Source organism: Peromyscus eremicus, chromosome 8b, assembly GCF_949786415.1.
Source record: "Peromyscus eremicus chromosome 8b, PerEre_H2_v1, whole genome shotgun sequence".
In the NCBI taxonomy this organism is placed as follows: domain Eukaryota; kingdom Metazoa; phylum Chordata; class Mammalia; order Rodentia; family Cricetidae; genus Peromyscus; species Peromyscus eremicus.
The window spans coordinates 27,445,672-27,469,296 of NC_081424.1; the positions used below are offsets into that span (position 1 = coordinate 27,445,672).

General features: G+C 38.0%; 1 protein-coding gene across 2 annotated transcripts in view; it reads left to right on the forward strand.

Moving 5' to 3' along the window:
• Rspo3 (R-spondin 3) overlaps positions 1-23,625 on the forward strand; it is an 87,767-nt gene that overhangs the window by 13,729 nt on the left and 50,413 nt on the right. For both annotated transcript variants that reach the window (XM_059272607.1, XM_059272608.1), the window contains exons 2-3: positions 17,532-17,723; positions 19,419-19,565. In XM_059272607.1, the coding sequence (XP_059128590.1) occupies positions 17,532-17,723; positions 19,419-19,565 (339 nt within the window). The remainder of the gene's footprint in view (positions 1-17,531; positions 17,724-19,418; positions 19,566-23,625) is intronic.

Below are 23,625 nucleotides of genomic sequence, written 5' to 3' on the forward strand. Positions count from 1 at the left end.
GGTTTACATTTGAATCTCCTTGGTTATGTATAAGGATTTGGTAAAGAAAATAATAAACAGGGATCTATGGGATACAAATGGAAACCTTATAAACTTCATTGTAAGAGAATTGTAACTTTTGACTCACCTTCACAAAACTGGCATAATTTTTTTTTACTTTGTTTGTTTGGTTTTTTGTTTGTTTGTTTTTGTTTTTCGAGGCAGGGTTTCTCTGTGTAGCTTTGGTACCTGTCCTGGATCTCTCTCTGCAGACCAGGCTGGCCTTGAACTCACAGAGATCCAGCTGGCTCTGCCTCCTGAGTGCTGGGATTAAAGGCGTATGCCGCCACCACCTGGCTATTTTTTTTATTTTGACTACAGTGAGAAATGACTTGGAGGTAGAAGGCAAAGAAGTTTGATTTATAATTGATAGACTGTGGTATAGTTTTCCCAAACCATTTAGTCTGTGATTAGGTTGTGGCCACTGTAAAGCAGCTCTGTACTCCATTTTCCATAGATTACGGACCTTAAGTTCTTTCAATAGTAACATCAATGAAGTTTTTCTTGCCTTCTTGCCATACACTCTAATCATACAAAGTTATCTGTCAAAGCTCCGTGGATATGGAGTTAGGACTTAAATTTAAAAGTGTAAGTGTTTCTTTGTATGTTCATATACTTTTATGTACGTATGTTTTTAAAAGATAAGCAGAAACCAGTCTATTAGAGGAAAATACAGTGCAAAAAAAAAATTCAACTTTGCCCGAGTTAAATTATCATATATTTCATTGAATAGATACTTACTGAACATTTATCATGTATTATAGTTACCCAAGTGACTAAAACACACCTGAAAACTACTCTTGTTTCATTTTCAGTTGTTAAAATATTGGATTAAGAAGCCAGAATTTAGATAGATAGATAGATAGATAGATAGATAGATAGATAGATAGATAGATAGATAGATAGATAGATAGACAGACAGACAATATGGCTAAAGGTAGAATGGCAAGATGTCATTTCTAAGCTGTGACACACTCTTTTTTCAGATGTGTTTGAATAGAAATGGAAATTATATTATTTGCAATGAGTGAGTCCAAGTCGTATCCAAATATTTATCTGGAGAACAGTATTGTGGAGATGAAGCACAAAGATGGAAGGAAACAGCCTACAACACTGGAATTTATTAGGCCTCCCAGCATTTTCTTGTCTTAAAATTTATGGCCAGTGACTAGGAGTCATCACTTAGTGTGACCTTTGTGACAATCACAGGAAATATGCTATGCGTACTGTAAACATAGTTGGCATTGTTAGGTGAAGCTTGTAATGGACTGGCGTAGTTTGGCTGAGCAAATTTCCATTTTGGGTGCATTGATTAATTTCTATAGCTGAGTTTTCACACTGCTTCATAACTGGAATTACTTTTACCAAACAAACACTGAAATATTTTCTGTTTAAAAAGAGTGCATTTTTGTTCATCTATCCAAGGAATTTCTCAAACCTTTTATGGTAACCAGCCCCTTGATCACTACGTGGAACATACAACCAGATCTACTTCAAGCCCTAACTTGGCAAATGTATGTCAACACATTATTTGGATTTCTGCTGTAAGCCTGTTGGTGATCAAATGTTGATAACTTTGAAAAGGTTCATTCCTAAAATTCAAAGACATGAAAATAATTTGATTCAGATCTTTTTTTAAAGTTATAATTAACTCATGAAGGGTTTTAAGTAAAGAAAGGCAACTATCAGCCACTTTTTACATGTGTTATTTTGTGTTACCACATGCAACAAGTGCATAATACATTGATAACCATCTTATAATTAAAAAACCTAATGGAAAACATTTAAGGAGTATGTCAAAATGATACAGATTTGATAGATCCAAAAACTAATGTAACAGCCTTCACTATGACACTCTGCTTTTCATTAGGCCTATTAAAGAGGATACCCAGGGGGCAGAGAAGGTTAGAGGAGGACATTCCTCTACAGTGGAGACGGGAATATTATTACTTCATTAGACAAAATGTCCTTCTGAAACAAGGAATAAACCAGAATAATTGAGAGTGGTTACTGGGAAGTAGAAAAGGACATTAAACTGTTTTATAGTAGATCAATGTGATCAGAACAGGTGTTTCTAAATGGTTATTCTGGTCGCTAATCAACCTCAGTAGTATTGGTGGGAAATGAAAGATCTAAACTCTATTCATCACAACAGTACAATGTGTGGGAAAGGGTGATTGGAGATGGGGATGAAGAGGGCTCCTGGATTTCTGACTTTAGGAACTAAATGGTGCCATTTTACAAATTTGTCTTTTCAAAGAGAACTGCCTGTTCTTAGAGTAAAGTTTTATTTCACATGCTCTTCATTTCCTTACTGAAGGACATGTCACTCACAAAGTCCTAATGGTCTATTGCTTATGATGAAGCACCACACAGAAAGCAAACCATTCCTGCCAAAGTATCAAACTTCTCATCAAGTTATCAGTTTCCCACCAAGGGTATTCTTATTTTATTCTTAAGGATGAAGAAGCCTCTAACAGTTCCTATGCTGGTAAAGTATTACTGTGGTATTATTAACAGCAACTCATTTCACTGGTTTGAATGGTATGTAGACACTGTCTCGTCATTATTGAATTTGTTCAACATCCTTTTAAAATGAACAGAACATGTTTACCCATAGTCATGTAACAAAATTCTGAGATACTCTTTGCATAGCATTTTCTTACAGTCCCAGTAAGCAGTAAAAAAAAAAAAAAGTATGAAAGGAAGGTATTTGCTTTTTTTCCCCCAATATAAATCTGAGAGATTGCCTATACTCATAACTCCCCTAATATTTCTGCTGAAATAACTAATGTTTTCATAATTTCTTTGGATTTGGCTTCAACATTATGTAGATGTTGAGAGTCTTTCTCTGTTCCACCAGCTCACAAATAAATGATATGAAAACTTATTAATTATGAAAGCTTGGCCTATAGCTTAGGCTTGTTCCACTAGCTCTTACAACTTCAATTAACCCATTTATATTAATCTATGTTTTACCTCATGGCTTTTTACCTCTCTTCCATCTTGCACCTCCTGTTTCCTCTCCATGTTCTCTGGAGTCTCTTCTATGCCTAGATTCATTTCCTTCCTTTGCCTGGAAGTCCTGCCTAACATCTTCCTGGCTAGCTGTTGGCCATTCAGTTCTTTATTAAGCCAATCATAAGACACTTTGGCAAAGCACATCTTTACAGTGTACAAAGAGATTATTGCACAATATTTCCCCCTTTTTGTGTAAAAAAAAAAGAAAGGTTTTAACTCTAACACAGTAAAACTATATACAATATGAGCAATTGTCAGGAAAGAATTACATTTACACTATCCAGTCCATTTGTATTTGGCAAATGCAGAGAAAGTACTGTATTATCTATCCTATCTTATTCCAAAGTTTTATACCTAAATCTGTCTTAATGTGGATTACCATCCTAAAAACATCAAGGGAAATCTTTGTTACATGTGAGATTTTTACCTGCTAACAAGACTTTTACTGCCAGATCTTTAAGATCCTGTTTAATTGAATTCCCATCATGGGAAGAAAGAAATCTCTAGGCAAAAACACCAAGCCTTATTTGACAAACCACCCAAAGGAAAAAGAAGAATGGATTGCTCTCTGTGGCAGAGGTTCTATATAGAAAGATTTTTTTTTGTTTTGTTTTGTTTTTTTGTTTTGCAATACAATTAAGTTCTACATACAGGCACAGATTCCCTTGTTCTCCCCCCTCTCGCCCCCCTCACCTTCCCCCCAGCCCGCCCCCCATTCCAATCTCCTCCAGGGCAAAGCCTTCCCCACAGACTGAGATCAGCCTGGTGGACTCAGTCCAGGTAGGTCCAGTCCCCTCCTCCCAGGCAGAGCCAAGCGACCCTGCATAGGCCCCAGGTTTCAAACAGCCGACTCATGCAATGAGCACAGGACCCAGTGCCACTGCCTGGATGCCTCCCAAACAGATCAGGCCAATCAACTGTCTCACCCACTCAGAGGGCCTGATCCAGTTGGTGACCCCTCAGCCATTGGTTCATATTTCATGTGTTTCCGTTCGTTTGGCTATTTGTCTCTGTGCTTTATCCGACCTTGGTCTCAACAATTCTCTCTCATATAAACCCTCCTCATTCTCGCTAATTGGACTCCCAGAGATCCACCTGGGGCCTAGTCATGGATCTCTGCATCCAGATCCCTCAGTAGTTGGATGAGGTTTCTAGCACGACAATTAGGGTATAGAAAGATTTTTTTAAAGTAAGTATGTATATAAAATAATCAGACATATAATTCATATGTAGAATTAATAAGTATCAGGACTTTTCTTGGTTTAGACATTCTTGATTCTATAAGTTGAAAGTTAATCAGCTATGTAGATCTTGATGTTCTCATCTGAAAATTTATAAAGATGAGCAAGATTTCCATGGTCCTATTAAGTTCCATGATAATAGCATCCTCCTGAATCTTCTTTATTCACATGTACCTAGTAATTTTTCTCACTTTCCCTCTCTCCATCTTTCCACTTGTCAGAGTTCTTTTCCTCCTAGCTGCTGAATATGCCGTGTAAACAACTCAAATACCAGTAATTCCTTATGCCTGATATTTCTGTTGCAAAAAGCTTCTAGCGTATGTATGTGTGATCTTTTCTTTGCAAAAAAAACCCCATGAATTTCCTAAACCACTGTACACTTTTTGAGTGAGAGACCATGTTTTATCACAATGTTATCTGTCAGTCCCTGGGAGACTGCTTCTGGTAATAGATGAAAATTTTCAAATGGCAAAGATGTGATACTCAAAAAAAAAATGTGGTGATTATGCCACTAGTGACAGAGTCACCTGTCTGACTAATGCAGATACTGAAGTCTACCTTCTCCATTCCCAAATCAAAATCTTTAGAAGCAGAACCCATCCATTTGAATTTTAAACACATCCCCAGGCCATGGAAACACGAGTACAGACTATGTATATGTGTTTGTATGTGCACAGGAGTGCAGGTGTGCTTGAAGGCCTAAAGACAGTTTCAGATCCTCTTGGGATTGGGGTTAGAGGCAGTTTGATGTGGCCTGACAATAATGTTGGGAACTCAGGTCCATTGAAAGAGCAGTACCTGCTTTTAACCACTAGGTCATCTCTCCAGCCTCAGTGTTAATGTTTTTATAATTCATTTTCTCTGTCTTAGTTTGTTTAAGATCCATTCTTGGGTGAGTTGTCAGCCCCATGGGCATTCCTGCCAGAAATGTGGTTAGTGGGTCATCAGTAATACATACTAAGTCTGTGTCTGTGGTCCTTACAAAGTAGCTTCTCTCTTTGACTTTTGGTGAGTTTCTGCCTCCCATATTGCCAAATTTCTTATATTACAAAAAAGGATCAGTGTATGTACACATATCCTCTTTTCATCCTTTATTATTAGATAAACCTAACAGCTATCTCAAACACGTACAGAAAGAGACAACTGTGCAATACAACAAATTGTCTTCTATTTATGAATTGCCCCCTTTGAGACAGGGTCTCACTGTATAGCCAGGTTGCCATAGATTTGGTGTGTCGATCATGCTGGGCTCAAACTCACAGAGGTCTGCCTGCCTCTGCCTTCCAAGTACTAAGATTAAAAGTGCTCATCACTTGCATGGCACTGAACTAGGCCCTTTGAATGTGGGTGACAGTTGTGTGCCTTGGGCAGTTGTGGGGCCCCTGGCAGCAGGACTAAGATTTATCCCTAGTGTATAAACTGGCTTTTTGGAGCCCAATCCCTGTGGAGAGATACCTTACTCAGCTGTGATCCAGCGGGGAGGGGCTTGGTCCTGCCCCAACTTGATGTCAAGACTTTGTTGAAGCCCCATGGGAGGCCTTACCCTCTCTGAGGAGTAGATGGAGGTTGGGATTGGGGGAGAGTTGGGGGGAAACAGGAGGAGGGGAGAGAAGAGGAGTTGTGGTTGATACGTAAAATGAAAAAAAAAAAAACTTTTAAATAAAAAACATTCACTACCACACCCGGCTATGCTTAGGATTTACTTTTTTGTCCTTTGGTTAGTTCCCTGAGAATTTCACAAAAATGTGTTTTACTCATAGTCACCTTTTCCCACACCTCCTGGATCCTTCACTCTGTCCCAGCTTTGTCTCCAAACTTTGTCTCCTCTATTTTTCTCCCACACACCACTTCCAATTTGTGCTGTCTTGGCCTTCCACTGCAACATGGTCAACCTACCAGGGCCTCCACTCTCAGAGAAAACTCCCTCTCCCTCTCCCAGCAGCTATCACAACTCCTCAGCTAGGGTGGGACTTTGTGTCCACCTCCCATATTCAAATTCATGCTGGTATTTGCTCTGGCTTGAGCTTACTTGGGGCTTGGGCATGCTGCTGTAACTAGTGTGAGTTAATATGGGCAGCTGTTTTTCTGCTTTTAGAGGACACTGTTTCCTTGTATTTATCTTCAACCTCTGGCTGTTAAACTCTCTCTGCCCTCTTCCACAATGATCCATAGGCCTCAGCAGAAGGGGATGTGATGTAGATGTCCCATTCTGAATACCTTGGACAGTTGTGGGTTTCTATGCCCATCACTCTATACTGCTAATAGAAGCTTCTTTAACGAGAGAAGCATTAATCTATAACAGGAAGTCATTAGGAGCTGGTTGACTACCATGTCCATTTAGCAGAATAATAATAGTAAGTTCTCCCCTCAGGCCTATGATCTAACTAGTCACAGGTTCTTGGCCTGACAATATTGTTAAGTAGTGGTTTTGCCTTGTAGAGCAGAACTTAAATTCACCCAGAAAGTGATGGGTTACCCCCAGGATGTTCATGTCACTATTGCATCAGTGGGCATGACTTTTCAAACCAGTCATCATTAGATTTCAAAAGAATCACACCTTGGTAAGATTGATGATTACATTTATCTTGTAGTAGCATGTATATAGCACCTTCAAGTACTATGGAAATTATCCTGTAAGGATCAAGCTCCCAACTTATTAACAGCTTGATTCTCATGTTCTGTGACTCAAGAACATGGTGTCCTCAGCAATAGGTTCTTACTTTAAAGTTCTGGAGGGTAATCAATGGTATTAGCTATAGAACACCTCACTGGCTAACAATTGCAAAAGAGGTACAACTCATTCCTGGCACTGTTTTTTTCTTTTGTTAGCTAGTGATTTCTCATAGGGCATTATCATCCTGTTATAGAGTGACTTCACTTTAACTCTCTCTCTCTCTCTGTGTGTGTGTGTGTGTGTGTGTGTGTGTGTGTGTGTGTGTGAACGTGTAAGCTCCTATAGTAGTAGGTAGGTTTCTGCATGACTTTCTCAAAAGATCTTAGTGTTATTTGTCCTGCCCCCTCTTATTTTTCCTTTCTCTGTCCTGTTGTCTCACCCCAACCCCAATTTCACCCCTCCTGTTCCATTAATCCTCTTTCTCCTATCCCTTGAATGAACACAAGGATGTAGGGAAAGAGGAACACTTATTCACTACTGCTGGTAGTGCAAACTGATGTGGCCACCATGGACAGTGTGGAGGGTCCTTAAAAAGCTGAAAACAGATCTGCCAAATGATCTAGCTACACAACTCCTAGGCATATATCCAAAAGACTCTCTAGCCTACACTAGAGATACCTGTTCACCCATGTTTTACCAATGCTCTACTTGCAATAGCCAGTAAATAGAAACAGCCTAAATGTTCATCAATTGATGAATAAATAATGAAAATACGATATATTTTCCCTGTGGAATACTACTCAGCTGTTAAGAAAAATAAAATTATGAAATTAACAGGTAAATGGACGAAGCTGGAAACAATAATTCTGAGCCCAGATCCTGAAAGACAAACATCACGTTTTTCTATCATTTGTGGATCTTATATTTGAATTTCAGATACTTGTGCTTCATTGAGAATATTCATGGAGGTCAAAATACTAATAAGGAACAATGGGATGGTGTGGGTCTTCCAGGAATGGGAGCTAGAAGGTCGTGGTACTTAATGGATTTTTAATGAGTGTCTATAAGAATGTTAGATACTTTGCACAATGTCTTTGTAAATACTTCTCAGTATTTATCAAGTGGATGGTCCTGTACTGCAGATAGACAACCCTAGATTCAAAAGGCTAAGAAAATCATGCCAAAATAAACAACCAGATTCCAACTCTCTTGACACAGGTAATTTGTGTTATTCATCTTTGTATGTTTGCTAGCTAGCAGGGTGAAAGTGTTTAATAACTTAATTTTCAAATGAATACTTGGATTAAGAGATAAATGTTAGTAATTTAGCTAGAAAAATAGAACTGGAATTCCAAACCAGACTGTGAGCTGAGAGCCCATACTCACCACTCTGTTTGGCCTCCTCCGGGAAGTATGCAGGGCTCATTTCCAAATGAGCTACCAATGCGAGGAGTGAGCACCAAAGTTCCCAAAAGCAACTCGCTCAGGAAGGTGCATCTTTATTCTTTTGTTTTATCCGTAATTTCATGAATCTAGGAGAAAGAGTTACTTATTTTTCTCTGCTCTGAACTTTAAATGCGACGCATAAAGCCAGGTATTTTTTTTTAATGGTACGCCTGCTATTTGCACATCTTCTTGTGCCTATTAAAACACCACAAATCTTTGCCTGCTGTTTGCTTATGCTAAGGCTTCAGCCATCAGATATGCTACTTTAGCATGCTATGCGGCACGAAGATCCAAGTTTATTCATAATATAACAAAGTAGAGTTTGTTTTTTCCGCACAGACCGAAGTTTGTTTCGCTCAAGAATGTGAGTTGGTAGTTATGGCTTCACACCCATGCAGAGTCAGTACCATTAAACTATCACATTTTCTGTTTATGTTGACTAATTATTTCTCCCATTAAAAAAAGGGGGGGAATGGTTCTGTTAGCCAGGCCAGAGCACATAATGATTCCCACTGTTGGATGAACACTGTTGGACCTGTCTCCTGAAAAACGCTGTTATTTACCACCCACAAACTCATCAACAGTCCTGGCTCTCTGCAGGATCTGGATCCTCATCCCTCCCCAACCCCTCTTGTCCTCTGTTCACCTCCACTTGGGAACATGGCCACTTGGAGAAAGGGAAGTTTCCCCTCCCTTAGAAACAGCTGGGGATGCTGACTCAGTACCTTACATTTCAACCCAGAGCAGAATGTACTCACTTTAGGATGGAGTTTCTATTTGTGGTTAAGGAACAGATTCTTTGCTTTTGATCCTTCAGATGCCTTTGATACAGTCTCAGGATCAGACTGAACCAGCAGATCAGACTAGCTCTTCACAAGGAAATTAATATAATTTTTCCCTATTATAAGAGTCAACTTTGAAATCCATCCATGGATTATTATTCTTTTAATGAATAAAGTAACATAATGTGGAGACTCTTATATAATTTTTATTAGAATTGAAAGCCAAAGTGTTAGTGTTCTGAATTACTAGTCATTTCAATTTACATTACTAATAGATTTAGAAAAATACAAGACTATATGCAAGACTGTAATATTTTGAGAGATTTTATTCTTTTATGACCTCTCGTATGTTTCATAACTTTCCCGTTTCTTTTTGCTTACCCCAACACCCAAATATATTGCATTAAAAAGGGAATGAAAATTTAAAACCCCCAAGCAAACTAAAATTATTGCCGGTGGGAGACAGGAGGGAACAGAGGGGAAATGGAATGTTCTCACATAAAAGAACATGGAGACGGATGCACAGACTCTTCAAGGGTTGGAATCTGAATGCAAATTCCCAAGTTTGTGCCTCATTAGAACACTTCCTCTAATATAAAAAATTAATAAGAGAACATATTTTTTTGTGAAATATGCAATGCCTGCTCTTTTCCCAGACCTGTAAGATTAAGAAAAAAAATAAAGCAAATAGCACTATCAGATCAAATATTTTCTCTCCTTTACTTCTGATATTTAGAAAGTACAGAGTCCACACCCACTTGACCTGTGGACTTCATGTAAGAAGGGCTTGGGGGCTTGGATTCTACCTTCCTCTAATCTCATCACCTGTCACTCAAGTGCTAGAACTTCACAGGTGACTTTCATGCTATTCCTCATGGCTAGTCCTTCCTCACTGCTGTCAACCCTGCACTTGCTGATCCTCCACAAGGTAGACTCTACCTTGGATGCTCAAGGATGACTTCCAAGGTTTTTCCCCAACATCCGGGCCTCAAACGATGAATAATGCCAAAATGCCTCACCTCACCACAGCGTTTATAATAACATCTCTGAATGATTCTGTGCCATATTTACCTGAGATCCGAGATCATCTCTATTTATTTAATTCTCCATTTATGTATTTATCAACTAGTTAACAACATGACACCAAGAACCCACATATTCTCTGTATCATATAACACATATAAAACATAAGGTTTTTTTTTTAACCAAAAACCTTAATTTATAGCCTCTCTGTTACATCCATACACAATGAAGCCCGTTTTCATCCATCTTTGATTCATGGTCATGACCCCATAGCACTGAGTTAGTTAAATTTGGCCCTTGCTAACCAAGCTTACATCTAACTACCAAGTGTTCCACATACAGTAGATGCCAGAAATTATACAGCTACTATGATTTTCTTAGCATTTTGAGCTGACTTGGTTTTTGTGGGGAAAAAAAAATAGCCAATCAGTATTTAATGTTAGCCTCAGCTTATGTAGCTATAGATTTGTTTTAAAATATTTACAGAATAAAAATATTAGACTTACTATAGGAAATTATTATTTAGGAAGTGAAAAAAAAGGCTTACCAAGTTCCCAGAGAAATTATTTCCATGAAGAACAGTGTTTCCTTGCGTTTTAATAATCGTGGATCACCAGCTGGCCTATATTCCAATTACGTGTTCCATCCCTCTACTCCTCTCACTTCCTCCCCTCCTCCCTCCCAACCAGAGCTATCCACTTTCTGTCTCTCATTAGAAAACAAACAGGCTTCTAAGGGATACAATACAATGAGATAAGATTTAAAAAAACTAATACATAAGAACTGAACAAAACAGACAGATGGAAAAGATCCCAAGAAAAGGCACAAGAAACGCGACCCACTCATTTACAAACTCGGGAATCTCATAAAATCACTAAATTGGAAGCCATAATATACACAAAGACCTATAGAGTAAAAAGAGTGAATTTATATATATACATATATATATATATATGTATATATATAATTTTTTTTAAAAAAGCTCTGACATGACTTTATGAGACAAGGAAACTCAAAAGATGCCATTGAGTTTATTTTCTGTTGGTCATCTACTGCTGGGCATGCAGCCTACCCTTAAGAGTGGTTTGTCTCCCCAGTGAGACTCCCCTAGAGGAAACTAAATTTAATGCCTGGACTATGTACAGGTAAAACACCAAGTGAAGTATGGTAGATGTGTATGTGTGTTAAAGCATATGTGTATATATGTGTTTGCATATATTTATATGCATAATATGAACTTGCCTGTATACATATGTATATTTAAATAACAGTTAAATTTTAAATTGTTTAATATACTAATATTAAATGTCAAATTCAATAGGTAAATAACATTTAAAAATAGCAATATTTCCATGTCTTTACATCCATAAACATAGCTGTTTCAACAATTTATTATTAAACAATAAAAACAGTAGAGGGCTGTGAATAAACATTTTACCCAGTTATCACAGTGTGGGGATAACACTAAAATAGTGTTGCGGTTAGAAAGATGATCTTGTGGTTGAGAGCTCTCCAGGAAAGCATGAGAATCAGAGTTCAGAGCCCCAGAGTCCCTAAAAATGCTGAGTGGATGTTGAACCTACCTGTAGTCAGAGCAGCGGTTCTCAACCCGTGGGTCGCAACCCTTGTGTGTATGTGTGTGTGTGTGTGTGTGTGTGTGTGTGTGTGTGTGGTGTGTGTTGGGGGGTGTCAGATGACTCTTTTACAAGGGTTGCCTAAGGCCATTGGAAAACACAGATACTTATGTTTTAATTCATAACAGTAGCAAAATTTCAGTTATGAAGTAGCAACAAAAATAATTTTATGCTTGAGAGGGTCATCCCAACACGAGGAACTGTGTTAAAAGTTTGCAGCGTTGGGAAGGTTGAGAACCACTGACTTAGACTCTCTGACTGCATAGGCAAGGGGTCCATAAAGCAAGCTGGCCAGTGAGACTAACCATATTTGGGAACTCAAAATGTGAATGACCGATCCTATCTCCTTGAATAAGGTGAGTGATTGACAATGATTCCCAATGGGAGCCTCAATACTCTATATGTACCCACACATATGAACAAATAAAAGTAGAAACGGAAAAAACAGTGTTATATCCCATTAAATAATTATACACATTCAAATAAGCTTTTGTCCCTACTTTGGTACCTGTACCTAACTCCTCCAAATTGGTTAAAAGGCTGTGGAGGCTCAGCCATGGTCAAATTTAAGGTTTAATTGATGAATGAACAAAAAAATTCTCAATATTTCCTTGTTGTAGTCACCAAAAATCTGCACGAGATTATCAAGTAATTTTAATTTTTAACATTTGATCTTTCTTAAAATTGACCTTACTAGGCATTAAAGGAGCCATGAATCATCCCTAGATTTTCAGTTACCGTAATATCACTCTATAATAACACAGTGAAACAATGCTGTTGCAATCAGCGTTGGAGAGACTTGATTGTGTACGTTCCCTAACTTAGTCAAAATAACAACATAAAAACAAAAACACAAAAATTCACATTTTCTCTACGTCAATGGGTTACTAAAGTAAAACACATCTAGAAAAATCTTTTATTGTTTAACTTTCTGTTAAATAGTTATCAGTTTAACACTTGTCTTTAAAAACACAATTATATAGCTTTTTATATTACTGGCTAAATCCTTCAATCATACTCATTATTAAAAATCAATGTAATAAATAGTCACTCTGTATAGAAGCTGGAAGTATCAAAAAGACTATCAAGAAATTATCAAACCAAATAAACTCTTTAACTCGAGACACTCAGTGTAAACACGTGCATAAGAGGAGAGAGCCTGAACAAAAAGACCGTAGTGAATATGAGGTCTCTTCTCCCTCTTCTTTCTCTCCAGGCCCCTGGTAGGGTCTGGGTGAGTGTTTTTGTTTGCTTGCTTCCTTATTTTTTGGTTAAAATAACATTTATCAAAATTGTGAATGTATTACATCTTAATTATATAAATTATAAAATTGCAAAATTGCTCTTATGTAATCAGCACTTACATTGAATCCAATCAAGCTTGTCTTATGAACCTAAAGCCTACTAAATTTGCATTTCTGAAAGTTACTCTAGCCACAAGTAAATGAGAAGCATGGATAATAATCGGCAACACAAAATAATGGATTTCTACACTTCCAGCTGAACTTTAGAAATGGAGTAAAGAAAGGCAGACCCATAAAGCTTGCTTTGAATTGTTACATGAAATTTGATACTACAATTGGTTTGTTGCAGCATTAATACTACAAGTCACAACTTGAAGCTTAGCAGCTAGATCATTTGAAGAATTTTGAATTCCTGTGAATTTTACCCATTTTCTCATTCATATCTGTCCCCTTTACATTAACATTTACCTATACTCAGAGGGAGTTATTAGACACCAAAGATGTCTGTTTCAATCTTTGATTTCAGTTGTTATTTGTTTAGTAATTTTCAGTGTTCTTCAGACCCAGCTTGGAGTTTCAAAAGTGAATATCCTGATAACTTCCTCTTTCACAGCTCACAGAACTGTTAGCACATTAAATTTTGCTATTTTATGACACATACAAAGTTGTAGAAAGATACAAGATATCTCAACACCCTAAGTAGCTACCAGAGAATCCCATGTGCACCCCCAATAAACATTCCAAAGTAAGTTCTGGTCCTGTTTGATCATATCATGTTATGCCACATTTTTATAATTAGACTTTTCTTTCCCATCAACCTTTTTCTAACTCTCCACCTGCAGGCTTTCTCAGCCTAAGTAGCACCTTCTCTCCCAATAACTCAAAAACCCAACTTCTCAAACTTCTTTCTTGTCCAGGTCATGTCTGTTGGTTATCATATTTGCTTGATTACACCACCTTGGTTCTGTTGAAACATGCATCCAATCCTTACCATATCATTCTGCTTAGCTTATTGGAAATTATTGTCAGGCTTTTACCTAGAACATCACATTAAGTACCTTATGATCTCCATGTCTGCCGAGCCGTCAGGGAAAAACTGTTTTAATAGAAATCACAACACATCACTCACCAGATAGAAACAGAATGTTTGCTACTCCATGCTCCACAAAGGATTCCATAATGGAAACACACCCTAATGCCTCCAGTCTTCTGGAGAGTCCGGATTCTTCCTTTACCTGCAACTTATATACCCTCACATCAAACTCATGCCAGTCTACTTTTCAATTGGGGCGATGATGGTGTTTCCTGCTCTAGCATGCCATAGACATGCATGTGCTCGTAACTCCAATTATTTTCTAAGACAGAGTGGAAACTTCTACAAAGCATCCCTTATGTCTCCACTGCCACTATCTCCAATGTTCATATATAACAACATAGAAAGATATTGTTTGACAAATATAATAATGTATAAGGAAAAAATAAAGTCAATAGAATGGGCCAAAATGAAAGAAGCATGACAAACTAAAATTCTATTTTTTTTTTGTCTCAGAATCACAAGATTTTATGGCTGAAAGAGTTCTTACAGGCAATCCAAAGTTTTCTGTGGTTTCCATATAAAAAGTAAAAAGCTCTTGTCCTAAGATGAAGTTTGGGAAATTTGTATCTAGTTGTGTAATACTGACTATAATTTCAGTGATCCTTACACAGCATTCATGAAAGCAGTCACTACAGTATTCACCCATAAAAACAGGATCCCAGACTCTGAACTTCACAGTCTTAACTTCGGTCATTTCCCATAGCCACCATATAAACTTTCCCAAAATAACATTTATTTTTGTCATTTTGTACTCAAACATCACCACCTATATCATACATTCTCTGATTACGAAGAAGCAAATCCCCACCACAAGCTGGGACCAGTGTGCCCCCCTCGCATTTTCAAAACTTTGTTCCTAATGAAAAATACAGAAAAATGTGTTATATCACGATGTTGACTTGCATCATTTCACTGGGAAAAGTTTTAGAGTAGCAGGGAATTGAGCAAGGTCTTGGCATATGTTCCCATGTCACAGGAAATGGTTACCAATCGTTAGACCCACTCAGAACTGTCTCTGAGAAGTTTATGAACATCCAAACCCAATTCTTTAAATGAAACATCTTAAGGAATGTTAGTATTTGAGGCCCTGAAAGTGTAAATCACATGAATATTAATAACTGATCTATTTAAAGTTGTTTCATAATTCATAAAGGCTTTAGGGTACATAAGATTTCAAAATCACATTTTTCTTAAGAAGCCACATTTCAGAGGTATCGACATATTGGTGAAGACCAATTGGATACATCTTCACTGAACCCGAAATGACTGCCTAACTAAACAGGAAGCAGGTTTTTTTTTTCAAGTATGATATTTCCACAGACAGGTTTTGTTAAAATCGTTCCAGGTTGCACTTATACCTCTAGATTTTTGCCTTTGGCTCTGATTGATTCTGAACACTTAGGGGTCTCCTGCACCTTTTGTTTTGAGGGTGTATCCCTGCTTAAGAACAGGTTCTCATTTTCTCCAAGTCCCCAGTGCTGAGCCCCTGGCATGAAAAAATGACCCTGATACTTGGAAAGGAGTTTCCCGTACAAGTCCCTCAGGTCCCATAATGGCAAAACCTCCTCGTCCACTTTATAGACCCTCCCCACCCGACAGAAGAGCATGTGCAGGAAAAGAAGACCTCCCTTCCCCCACACATTTCCTCAGTTTATTTATGAAACATCTTGGAATGAGAATGAGCTGCTTGTGGTTCCTGTGGCTGATTCGGGGATGGTTTCCTGCAGGCCAGGGGAAGCTGGTCAACCGAATGACCTCTGTGTAGCTAACCCATATACCCCAATGAGAAGGCTCTTTGGTTTTATGGGTACCATTTTTAACTATGCCTAGAGGACTTTGTTTTTGCAGTGAAGAACTTAATAACCAAATATCACTGTGAAGATGGACTAATAATGTACAGTTCTATTGGAACTCACATCTTCCCTTACTACTATGTTTGAAATCTGAAGCATTCCTCACAGGCTCATGTTTTGCAGACTTGTTGCCCAGCTAGTAAGTGATAATATCTGGGGTGGGGATGGGGGGAGCCTTTAGGTGGAGCCTAGCTGGTGGAGAAAGATTATTAACGGGGGAGCTTTGAAGTTTATTGCCCAGACCCCAGGTCCCCACCTGCTCTGCTTCCTGGTGTGGCACCGTAAGACTGGAGAGCTTTGTTTCTTCAATAAAGAGTTTAATAATACAACATCACTGCAAAGACAGATTAATAGTGGCCATGTCTATTGATGTTTATACTTTCCTCTAACAATAAAAGAAGTCAGAAATTTGCTAAGATACCTATAGACACCTGTGTATCAACTTCTGCTTCTCGAAGGATCAGTTTTCCTCCTGGCATCTAGAAAGGCCTATAAAGAATTAGCATTGTATTAGTACAGAGAATCCATTTGGAAAGAAGGTAACATTGAACACTGTTGGAAAGAACACTGGCTACATGAAGCATGCTCCTTATTTAGTCCTATCAGATGGCATATAATTAATGCCTATAATCAAGGTGAGTGAGAGGAACTCAAGTAAATGATGACTCTGATATTTCTTTATGTTTGTTCAGATTTGCCAGTGACCATGTATGACTGTTAGAAATCTTGGAAAGTGTGTTGACAGTGATCCTTCTATTGGACTAGCATCCTCCCCAAATGTGTCTTTTACTTGAATGAGTAGATTTAAATGGGGTCACAAAAACTCTAAGACTTCTCTCCCAAAGGACAAAATAGTACACATAAATTATGATAAGCACTGGCATTTGATCTATATAGACTTGCTAATAAGATTTAAATGTCAAGTTTTTACATTATCAATTTGAATGATAAGGAGAAATATTTCAGAAATGCACTGGGCAGTGACAAGATGCTAATGTAGTTTCTGAATCAGTTCGAGTCGGATCAAATAGAAAACTGTGCTCTTGGTGCAGAGTTGAAAATAGATGTTCCAGACCTAATGTCCTTACCCAGCCTCCTCACTCAAGTGCATGGTATCACACTTGCTGAGGAAATCAGAGATGCGTGCTTTTCATCTGTGACACACACAAAATCAAATCAATTTTACCTATTTCATTGTATTAAAAACAAAAACAAAGCACAAAATGCCCAAATCCCTTGTTTTCCTTGATACTACGTCAGTAAATATATTTTACTGAGGTTTTTTTTTTGATGAATAATTTCAGTCAAAGATATTATGAATTTACAAATTCACAAATGTATGAGATTAAATATTAAAAATAATATATATGGTTAAAGAAATCCAGGTTGAAACAAAAGGTAGGGAACACCTTATCTCATTCACCCACTATCATCAAATTAAAAGCTAACTAAAATAACATGCTCACAGACCAACATGTCATTTAATTTTATATCCACAGTCTCACCTCTCCTTCTGTTCTCCTGTTTTGTCTCTCCAGTGCATCCTAACGTCAGCCAAGGCTGCCAAGGAGGCTGTGCGACGTGTTCAGATTACAATGGATGTTTGTCATGTAAGCCCAGACTATTTTTTGTTCTGGAAAGAATTGGCATGAAGCAGATAGGAGTGTGTCTCTCTTCATGTCCAAGTGGATATTACGGAACTCGATATCCAGATATAAATAAGTGTACAAGTAAGTGCCCATATCACTTTATATTTTTATCTCATCCTCGGGGATTTCTCATGATTGAAAGAGCTTCTAATAAACCTAAAGGAGTAAAAAAAAAAAAAAAACAAATAATATTTACGTAATATTTAGAGTGACAGATCCAGAGACTTAGCCCTCAGGGCAGAAAACTTTCACTACCAACTTAAAAAAAAAATCCATTCAGTTTTGTTTTTGTTTTTTGATTTGTTGTTTGTTTGTTTGTGTACAAAACCTAAAGCCAAGAATATGATTATCACTCACTGGAAAATTACAATAGATATCAGAACCAGATGAGTTCCCAGTACCATTATAAAATCTAAGTATTCAGTAACTAGAAGAACTATGTCAGTTGTTTTGGCTCCTATAAGTTCCCAGGATAGCAACGAAAACATTCTTTTGTCAGTTGGAAATAAAGTCTATGAGCACCGTGTTCTTGACCCCAAAAGTCCAGTCTCAGCAATGGAAACCAAGTAACCCTGAGAGGTGTAAACCAGAGAATGCCACGGGTCACCATGCCCGAGCCTGTAACTCCCTTCCATGTGGTGCCAGTCTCACTATCACCCTCCTAAGAGCTTCCCAGGTCAAGATTTGCCTTTGCAATTTTTCTTCACTGGCTCCTTTGGCGTTTTGGAAGCTATTTGGCATTTTGGAAGCTATTTCTTCCCTCATTCAAGATTCTAAGGGCATCACCTCAGTGGGATGCTCCAAGGTCCTCTCTTCCACAAGGATAGGTCTCTTCCATTTGTCAGTCACCTGTCTGTTTTCCCCACATTTATCTGTTGCTATTGTGATTGCCATTTTCTCGAACACTTACCACTCTGGAAACAGATTTTGGTCGCCTGCATCTGTAGTTCTTCGCTAGACTTGATCCTCTGTTATCTGGGTTGTAAATGAAAGTTATTATAGTGACTAATGTATTGGTTTATGCTAAGGTTTAGGTAACAATATTGCAAAATACTCATAATAGTCATAGAGTATGGTAATCATTACATAAGAGTCCATTGATGATAGTGCTCACTGTGTCTCCTTCTAGAAGGCATGCTTTGTGAACGCTGGACAGTATCCCCATGAACTGAACCAGTATCTATAACTTTTGACATATAGTGGACAGTTACATATTTGTCGAATGGACAAATAGCCCTTGAGAACAGTATGAATATAATATCTCTGTATATCTAACACAAATTATAATGAAACATTACTATCATTTAATGCAAAGAGCTATTTGGCCCTGTGGACAGGTTGAATAACTCTTATATGAACTGTCTGGAACCAGGTTTGGTTTTGGAAGTTTTGGGATTTGAGAATACTTGTATAGAATTTACTGGCTGAATATTCCTAATTTGATCATCCAAAATCTATAACATTTTTATAACATGATGTCAGTGATCAAAATGTTTCAGATTTTAGAGTAATCTGTATTTTAGATGCTGGAAATAAGGGTGTCTGGTGTATACTATCAAGATATTTTCATGAGACACTCTGTACCACAATTTGGAAAGCAGCAACGGATGTTTATCGACTCAATGTCTTTGGACGAGTCCTCAATTCAGTCTGGTAAAATAACATTGAACCTCAACTTTAATGCAAGAATTGCATGTATGTGGGAAGATAGATAATCCAGCAATAGTTTGGAGAAGATAGCAGAGTCACAATTCTTTTTCTGTGTTTCTCTTTCAGAATGCAAAGCTGACTGTGATACTTGTTTCAACAAAAATTTCTGCACAAAGTGTAAAAGTGGATTTTACTTACACCTTGGAAAGTGCCTTGACAGTTGCCCAGAAGGGTTAGAAGCCAACAACCATACTATGGAATGCGTCAGTATTGGTGAGAAAGGCCTCTAACATTTAGAATGGATGAGAAACACCTCAGATGACAATGGTCTTCTTTTGAGAAATTTCTTCTCAAAGTCCAATTCTACAAGAACCTGAGAGGCTATCTCTAGTGCCCTGTTCATTTTTGCTTACAAAGATGCTGTCCTAAATCTATGTTCAAGGAGCCATATCCAACATGCATCATGGGTTACTTAAGAGTTACTTAAGGACTACTTGTAATTGTTTCAAACTATTCTGATAATCAAAGGTTTATTATATTTCAGAGAGACAAATGAAGAGGGGGGAGAACTCAACTAATTTCCACTTTTGACCAAGAGTTTTACAAAAATCCCTAAATTTAATACCAACCCATAATCAAGGTTGATTTCTTGTGAAAATAGCCATTAATGCTATAGTGGCCTTCTTGTACAGGTGTTAAGAACAAAAAGAGAGAGAGAGAGAGAGAGAGAGAGAGAGAGAGAGAGAGAGAGAGAGAGAGAGATGGGAAAAATATTTGGACCCACTCAAAATGGCAGAATGAGACAGTTCCACGTTTGATTAATTGCAGGCCTGGTTTTCTGGAGGGGAGGTCCCTCTCACAAGTTGTCTGTCTCAGTAACAGATCACCATCAGAGTATGTTTTCTCTCTTAAGTGTCACACAGCTACTAGAGCTATGAGGTAGATGCACACTTGGGGAACAGATGCTAAACTGAACGAGAAAACAGCAAAGGAAAACTCCAAAGTCCCTTGGGCAGTGGCTGCAGGAACCTTTGATGCTGCCCCAGCGCTGGCATGTGTACACAGAGCCTCCCGATTCGGTATGAGATAGTCTCCAGGAGTGCCCCCAGGCTCGCCCCAGGACGCTTCTGTTAGAATCTAAAGTGTTGGAGAAATAATTAAAAGTTGGTGGCTTAACCGCTTCAGGACAACTTTTATTTCTGTACACTTTTTTTTTTGTCAGAAGAAAACGAATATATGATATTTTAAAGTTAACGTCAGAAGCACTGGAAAACAGCAATCTCAAATCGGCCTGTATCTTTTTTTGTTTGTTTGTTTAGGTCTTTTCTCCAGTCAATAAAAACATAGAAAAAACAACTTAAGAAAGGGTAAAAGGTCCATAAGAGTTCTTCTAGCCTGTTCATCCTAAGAGTTGATGATTAGAGGTAGTAAGTTCCAAGCAGTGGAAAAAAATGGGAAACACTTTGTGAAATAGTCAAGAACACGTATTGAAGATGAATTAATGGAAGTTTGTGAGATTTCTTTACCCAGAACAAAAGACAGATATTTTTTTGTTAGTTGTTGAAGGTGCAGCACTCAGTCATTAATGTTCATTAATAAATTTAAATTAATGAATTAAAGCATTCACTAATGTTTTCCTATCAGGGAGGGTATTTAACATGTGGGACTGTGGGATTAGCTTTCAAAGAAAATTGGTTTTATATCTCCAATGTTACCAGGTTTCTTTCTTACCATAAGTTTTAGAAGATGATTCTACATTTTAAAATAGGCACTAGCAGCCAAGTGGCCACTTACTGAATAAGTGACCTAGGACACAGTTGTATTTCAGATCAGCAACTTCTGCTCAGGACTGGCTCCTGTAGCCTGTTCCCTGAGGGAAGACTCCTGTCATTTGCTATTGGGTCCACAGACACAGCACGCACAGACTTGCCCCAGATTATCAGAGAAAATGATAGAAGGCTTCACTACCCAAAGGATTATCAAAGTTGACCCTGTAACAAGCATGGCAGATTAAGACCCGTAGAGCTGAAATGTGGGCTGCAAAACACATCACAAGTTTCAGTGTTTGGATTAGCACCTTAGCTTGAGCTCTCCACAGCTTACTGGATACTATTTTCCCCTGCTTAGAGCTGTAGCTTAGTTAGCTTTTGTTCCTTTTTAAAAAGAAGTTAAACTGAGTGGAAGAGTTTGAAACAGGAAATGTTGCCCCCTATAAGAATGGTGTGAAAGATCAGCATCACAATGTATCCAGTTCTCGTGGTTCCCAAGTCAAATTAAGCATCAGCCTTCACCTTTGCAACTGGGCATCTTCTTTCCACTTGGGACTCCAGATATTTGCTTTCTGTCTTCACTGCCATCCTCTCTTCCTTGCTGTTCCTCTTGGAGAAGCAAACAGCCATAGAGGGGGCATGGCCCACTCTAAACACTGAGAGGCAGGGCTCATGCTCTAGCTGTGTCTCCTATGGGACATGCAGTTTGTGAGCAAACCCAAGTCAGCCAAGTTCCACCTTCCTCCCAATCTTGCCAACATTTTTCCTGCATCTCACAGTGACAACCAACCACAGTATGACCCTTTTTAGGGGCTAGGGGCTCATTACATTCCTTCTTCTGAAATATTTCATTGGTGGATATCTTCCTATGTTAAGGTCATTCTCAAGTATCTTCTCACAATGTTATGTCTCCGTTCTACATTGTTCATTTAAGCTAAATTTAGCATAAATCATCCTTTTATGTTTCATCTATCATTTGTCTAAAGTTTCCATTTTTTACAAAAACATATTATTTGCTACATGCTTGGCTTTTCTAGAGTATTTCTGAAGGAGAAAGATCTCTTCCCTTCGTGCCAAGCTGATCTAAAGGTTTTTACTATCTAATCACATTAGTTATATTTTCTTCCCCAATGGAATTATCTAAGATTTACACCAGAATTTCACCTTTATAACCATTCATCTTCTGATTTTTAGATCAGTAATTACCTATGTTGTAATTTTTCAAATCCAGGTTCATAAAGTCAAAGCATGTGTTTGACTTTTCATGCTTGCCATGAAAGGCCTGAAATGTTCTGGCTTCCACATTAAATAATGTTTTTCTAATTTGTCCTCTTAATTCTAGTGTTAAACACATATACAAAGTTAACTTACAAACTCACTTTCTTCTTCTCTTTGCCTTCCTGGAGACTTTCTAATCTGTATTAGATTAGATTATTATTATCATTACTCATTGATTAACGTAGAGCAAGGATGCTAGGGGACAAAATTCATAACTGGCAGAAGATTATACTATTAAATACTGTAGCTGCTTCATTCTCTGCTCAGAATCACAAAGGTGTAATGGAATGTGAAGTTCCATTGAAATTTACAGAAACTAATTCTTTTACAAGGCTCTTTGCTGTGTTCAGGTACCTACAAGTGACTAAAATAGCTATTAAAAATGAAGATATTTTAAATCTGTAGATTTAAAATAAAATTTTAATTAAAAAATTACTTATATCTAGAGATTTGATTTTAAATCTCTGGAACACTTAGGTTATTGTTTTTAAGGTTGTCATAGGAGATGGCATTCTTGCAAAATAACAACCCATTAAGTCAAAAGACAATGGAAGAGCTTACTGGAAAAGTTACTCTTATGAAGACAAGTTTGTACTATCTGAAAGGTTTACAATTGGAAGCCATTTCTGTTGTTGTAAATTAGGAGGTTTCATGGTCATAAAAACAGGAACAGCACTTTTAATCCAGCCAGGGTGGCGCACACCTATAATATTGGTAATCAGGAGGCAGAGGCATGGGGATCATAAGTTTGAGGCTAGATTGGGCTGCATATAGAGACTCAGAAGGGAGGAAGGAAAGAAGGAAAGGAGAGAGGGAGGGAGGAAAGGAGGGAGGGAGGGAGGGAGGGAGGAAAGAAAAGAAGGAAGGAAAAGGGCATGTTGGAGTGTTCCTTTTCATTATAAGTGCAAACATCTACTACTACTGGGACTATTAATGAGAAGCAGAGAAACTCTACTCACACAAAGGAAACAATTCTTCCATGAACCTCAGATGGGCACATTCTGCCCTTTAAGAACCACGCAAGGACATTCAGTCCAGATGCAAGTTATCAGCCATCACTGGCCAGAAGTTCAGAAGTGAGACAGGCTGGTGCCCATTCACTGAGTCCTAAATAATATTTAGGTATATTTAGCATGGGAAATAGGAAAGGCACTGAGTATAGGCCTCTTCTGCTTGCCATTCTCTGTCTAGCACAGATGTTCCCACATCAAACGGCATTCCTGTCTGCACCTAGCATCTCTTCCATTGTGAAGAAGGCACATCTGCTACATCCTGAAAACTTCATC